This window comes from Benincasa hispida, chromosome 8 (genome assembly GCF_009727055.1).
Source record: "Benincasa hispida cultivar B227 chromosome 8, ASM972705v1, whole genome shotgun sequence".
Lineage (NCBI taxonomy): Eukaryota > Viridiplantae > Streptophyta > Magnoliopsida > Cucurbitales > Cucurbitaceae > Benincasa > Benincasa hispida.
The window spans coordinates 64,188,653-64,194,735 of record NC_052356.1 but is presented as its reverse complement, the minus strand read 5'-3'; the positions used below and the strand labels follow the sequence as shown (position 1 = coordinate 64,194,735).

The following is a 6,083-nucleotide window of genomic DNA, read 5'->3' as shown; positions in this document are numbered from 1 at the left end:
AAAGAATAAATGACCGTGAATATCTGGAAATAAATATTGAATTAATGAAGTGAAATATAAAGTCCCTTGAAAAAAGAAAATGGTAGAAAAAAATACGTTTAGAAATTGAGTGTTCCAATGATGACATGACATAATCCAGAAACAAAAGGAAAAAGCAAGAGGATTTGTCATGGATGCCACTAATTCTGACGCAATAACACCGTCGGAAACCATATTATGATCCGGCGACGTGTGAAACTCCGAGAATCCATCTGAAAACATACGTTTCAACATCAACTAAAAAGTTGAAAAAACAATCCGTTCCATTTTTAAATCAATGGATAATCAAAAAACTGTTTTTTATTTTCAAAATATTAACTTTTAAATTTGATTCTTCAAGATCTGTTTCTACGTCCAACTTGAAGTCGGTAGGATGAACTACTATAATCCATTCCATGTTGATTCTAAATATACTAGCGGTATTTGTCATTGTTTATAAACTATCGTGTTTACTATTTACTCTCTATCATCTCTCTTTGTTATCGTGTTTATTCATGTACTCATTCTCACATGTACTTAGACTTTTTGAAATATAGATTTTACAAAATATGTTATCAGAATTAAAATATGAATCATTCTTAAAAGAGTCTTAAATTGATTCGGAAGTTTAGAATTTAATTAATATATTATAAATCTCAAGATGTTTTTATGGAATTAACGCAATAAAAGGATGTAAAGTGATACATTTTATAATCGTTTAAATTTTTATCATTATTATTTAGTTTTGATTGATATAATCCCAGAGTATAAATTAATATATTTTCAAAAAACTAGTGATCAAAACAAATGATAAATTAGAAGTGTAGGCAAATTCACCTTCAAAAATCACCGGCCGGCTGGCGGCTGCTATTCCCAGATCGGAAAGGAAAGAAAACCAGTTTCGACATTGCTCTGACTTGGAACCGGTGGCTGGATGCCGGAAAATTCCTCCGGCGTGGCATTCAAAATCATCGGACTGAAAACAGCGAGGTTACCCTGTTACGGAATCACACAATTTTATTTCCAGCAACTGTAATAAAAGTATAACTAATGAAAACAAAATTAAAAAGGAAAAACCAAACTTTTTGGGAGAAGTTTTCAAGTGGGTAAGACTGGAACTGGGAGGAAGAAGACGAAGGAACAGGGGAGATGAAAATCTGTTTTCTAAGCTCTCTGTCCACTGTTTCTAATGGTCGAGAAAGGGCATCAATGGCGGATTTGGCATTCTCAAGAAGCCAATCCATGGTTTCAGTTGGTCGGTCCAATCCAAGGCGATCCTGAACGTCGTAGAATTCAATAGCAGTCGGAGCCGACAGCCGAAACCTCCTCGCTCGGAGGCCTCTCGAGGTGTAAACCTTGCCGGGAACGGCGCCGGCGCTCGAACGGAGGCGACGGTCTCTCCGGCCGAGCTTCGCCGTCTTCTCATCCTCATCATTAAGAGAAAGCCTTTGAGAACCCATTCTGAAATTTTGTGGCTCACTGGATTGTTCCAGTAATGGCAATGTTAATGAACGAGTTTTTATTTTTCCTTTTCTTTGAATGAAAATGGTACAAGTTTAATTAGTGCCCAGCAGCTCCTGAATAACTCTGGACAGAACAAATGACCTCAATTATTTTCATGGTTTTTTTTTTCAGAGTCATTATTGATTATTTGATGAGTTTTTTTTTTTTTTTTAATATTTTTTTTCTTTATAGGTTTCGCCCCCATTTGAAAAGTTTGAAATTCATTCATTCATTTTTTTTTTCAGACCAAATAATTTGGGGTAGCTGTGGAGATTTGAATTTCTAATGTTTTAATTAGACGATATTAATATGGTTAGTTGCATTATGTTTCAATTGAAAAATTGATCAATTAATTCAAACCATGTTAATTTGGTTGATTTCAAAGGAGCATGAAACTTCTTAGATATGGAGTTCAAGGCCAATGGATTAACGTGTAATTCAATGTTTTGCCACTGAAGATTAAAATATTGGTGTTGATATTGATATAGCAATCAAAATTTCAATATAATGGATATATCAATAAAATATCTATTACTTAAAAAATCATACCTAATTTTGAAAACTAAAAATGTTTTTAGATTCAGCTAGAATAAAAATGTTTAACTAGGAAAGATATAGTCATGGTAAAGAAGTTATAAAGAAAACAAACACAATTTAAAAAGGGATAATTATAGTTGTAGACCCTCTACAAAATTTATTTTCATAAATATCTAAAGTTTTGAATATTTTCAATATTAAGGTTTTAATTAAAGACAGGACGAAAATACTTTAATTTATGGGTAGTTGACCTTCTTTCATAGGTAGTGATCCTGAAGGGTCACAAACATAAGCATAAGTGGCGATCCCATGGAATGTCGAACATGAACATAAGAAGTGAACCCGAAGGTCCATAAACATGGAAAGTAAACAGCACAATAGGAGTGCTAATTGAAGCCATCAACTCAACATTAGGGTTGGCAAAAATCTCCATGGGGTCAAGTCATCGCAGGTACCCGCCCCAAATCCCCGGTTTGATTGGGGATGAGGTCAAACCGAGGACATAAAAAGGTATCCTCGCCCCGTCCCTAACCTCGTCCCCAACAAAGATGATATAACAGTGATTCATGCTATGCATTACATGTTTTTTATGCACCTTTTACTAGGAAAAATGAATTATCACATGAGTTTTCTCTTGAATTTTGGCTTAAGTCACAAAATGTAGCTCTTGAAGGTCTAATTGGGCTTTGATTATGATATTTGATGATTTGGAGCTAATTTGGTGAATTTTGAAAATTATTGTTGGGTATTATGCCCTAAAACTTGTAGATAGTAAATGTAATTAATTGACTGTCATCAATAAAAAGTTATTGATGTTATTTGAATAAAAATTATTGATTGCGTTGTATTATATTTTGTCTTAATAACCCTAAATCCAATAAACTAACATAGGTTGTCTTATGAGTCTTGAATAGTATGTGGAGACATATAGGGATCAACGTTTAAGATACAACCTAAATGGTCTATAGTATAGGGACAAGGTTGGGTACCTTATCCTGGTAACACTATGGACACGACCCACTTTGTATTTGATAGAAATGCAAGATCCAACTCGTTCGTGTAGGTGACATATGAGTGGGGGTATCTTATGCAACGAGTTTGCATAATATTGAACCGTGAAATAGTCACTATTAGATGTAACACCGTTGACTAGTTAGGTTTCTATTTCACTAGGATAACCTAGGCAACTTAGTCTTAATCCTGAGTATATTATAAACTCCTGTTCACGAGGGATTATCCTTTGATTTATATGGGTGAGAATGATCAGTTCGCTGACTCAATAACTTCATCATTTTGAGGACAAGATTGAGTGGGGAGCTGGGAACATAATATTACAAGATGAAATTCACTTTTTCTCAACTTTAGGGTAAGTAGATAAGTGTTCCCTTAAATGGTGCATCTGGGACTTGAACAAAGGGCTATACCCTCTCGTTGGTCTAAGAGGGATTTTTATTTAATGGTCGGACCATAAATAAGTTGTGTTGGGATTGATGCCCTAAATCTCGTAGGGTCTTGTAGTTTGTAAACACTTGTATGAACAAACATTTTGTGATTTATAAAATAAGATATTCTATTCACATTGTCTATGAAATATATGATATTTTAGTTGCATTAACCACAAACCAATAAACTAAGATCCATGGTTATCATTGTAACTTAAACATATATGTGGGGGCATACAAGTGGATCGTGTTTTAAGTGATAACTTAAATGGTCTGTAGTATATGGATAAGGCTGGGTACCTTATCCTAGTGACACTACTCGTATGACCCGCTTTGTAGGTGTTACAAATGTTGAAAAGTGCTACAAATGATCTGATCCTAATCATTCATGTATTAGACATGCAAGCAGGGATATTCTATACAAAAGAGTTTCTATAAGACTGAACCACAAAATGTTTATTCTCGTTATATAACACAGTTAATAATTGAGACTTTCATTTCACTAGGATGACCATAGGTAACACGACCTTAATCCTGAGTGAGTTGTGAACTCCTGCCTGTGAGGGTGGTCCTTTGATTTGCATGGGTGAGAGTGACCAAATTGTCGATTAAACAAGCCTACCATTTTGGGGATTCATTTGATTGGGGAGCTGGGAACTCATCTACATAAGATGGAATTCACTCGTTCCCTCAAGCAGGGGTAAGTAGATACATTGCTTCTTTAAGGTTTGATTTCGAGTCTTAAACAATGTGACGCCACGCTCTCTCTTGGCCCGAGAAGGGTTTAGTCATAGTGGGACTATGATCTATTGTTCATTAGAGGAATCAGTGGTACTTAAAAAGTTATATATAACTACAGGGGCAAAATGGTAATTTGGGCTAGCTGTACTTACGAACGATTTGTGAAGGGTCATCGTATTGTTGATTGGTTATATCTAATGGACACAGAGATATATCTGTAGTGCTTAGAGTGCAACTATTGGTCTTTAGTAGAGTGCCCGCAGTTAACGGATGATGGATAATGTGATTGAATAGTTTAATTAGTTATTCACGTATCATTGGAACTTCAAACTACAGGTCCATAAGGTCTCCTTGGTAGCTTAATGGATTTAAGTTGGGAATTAGTTTTTGAGTTAATTGAAATGTTCAAATTAACAAGAGGGAATTTGATTATATATGATATAATTAAATTAATTAAATTATATATGATATTATTGATATAATGTATTTGATACATTATTGTTTGATTAGAGGAACTAATCTTTGGATATGATTCAAATATATTTTCTATGAATTAGATTCATAGTTATTAAATTTAATATAAATATGATTTATATTAAATACCATAAAATAAAGAAAAAGAACTATGGTTTATATATTGTTATGATGCAATATTAAAACTATAGGTTATGAATATAATATGATAAGTTAGTTATCATATTTATTTATATTTATTAATTATTTGATAATTAACTTCCTTTTCTCCATAACCACCCTTAGTGGGTAGTTATTTGGTTTTATGGAAAATGTAACGACCCGACCCCCTAGGACTTAGGTAAGACCGTTATTAAAATAAATGCATGCACAGAGTTTAAAACGACGCTTAGTTATTTGAAATAAATGCTAATTAAACAAGAGAAGTTCATAAGGCATTGATTAAATGCAATTGTTAAAACAGTTAATAGGGTACCCAAAATTCTTAAAGGCTAATCAAAGACATATAAAAGAAATAATCCTTAGTAATAAATTTTAAACAGTAAAACCAAATAACAGATTTCAAGATACGGAAGCAAAGAGGTCTAGTCCCAGTGACACGATCATGAATTCCACTGCGCCATCGCCGGTACATCTTTACCTTTTCCTAAAACATCAACATAAGAAAGAATGAGTATGAAATACTCAGTAAGTAATCCCCACCACTAGGGTCAGGCTAGGCATTTATGTCCTCTAGATTCCCACCTATGGTATATAAGCACATGAAACAGACAAGGGACTGAGTTCTATCCTATTATAGTTAAGTATGCCCACAAAACTGGTGAATCCCGAAGGAAACACAAAATTGGTGAATCCCGGAGGAAACACAAAACTGGTGAATCCCGAAGGAACACAAACTAGTGAATCCCGAAGGAAACACAAACTGGTGAATCCCGAAGAAAACACAAAACTGGTGAGCATCTAACTAATCAATGAGGATATTCACACAGTCTCAACGTTCTAAGAATCAACACCGTACAATTCTAAAACATACATGAAATCCTTGCATCACATACACATAATCCTCAACAACATACTATACAATATTCATGTATACCTTACATCATAATTCCACAACATGCAAGTATACCTCAACACCAGTAGATCAGACATCGACATATGAAAACACATACTATCACATACTAACGATTAAGTACTTAGGTGTGTATGTAAACAAATCAGAACTCGTGCCAGAACATACTTTGATTCAGTTCATACTGTCAATCAACATGCTAACATTTACCATAACATACACTCATCACACTAGCATACAACTAAAGCCTGGCCCGTGCGCAGTTCCAGTGGTAAGATTACTTACCTTAATCGAAA

At 34.2% G+C, this 6,083-nt stretch overlaps 1 protein-coding gene across 1 annotated transcript; it reads right to left on the bottom strand.

Annotated features, from left to right (window-relative positions):
- Positions 1–864: 864 nt before the first annotated feature.
- Positions 865–1,558, bottom strand: LOC120082545 (transcription factor TCP10-like). The gene is made up of 2 exons (XM_039037757.1): positions 1,101–1,558; positions 865–1,014 (listed from the first exon to the last, which is right to left on the bottom strand). Exons 1-2 carry the CDS (start codon positions 1,476–1,478, stop codon positions 886–888), a joined length of 507 nt encoding a protein of 168 aa, XP_038893685.1. The 5' UTR covers positions 1,479–1,558; the 3' UTR covers positions 865–885.
- Positions 1,559–6,083: the final 4,525 nt, after the last annotated feature.

Bases quoted from the DNA above. Each gene is read 5' to 3' on its own strand.
- LOC120082545 (XM_039037757.1), bottom strand. From the start codon at position 1,478: ATGGGTTCTCAAAGGCTTTCTCTTAATGATGAGGATGAGAAGACGGCG. The intron at 1,015-1,100 runs GTTTGGTTTTTC...ATTCCGTAACAG, and splicing joins TTGAAAACTTCTCCCAAAAA to GGTAACCTCGCTGTTTTCAG.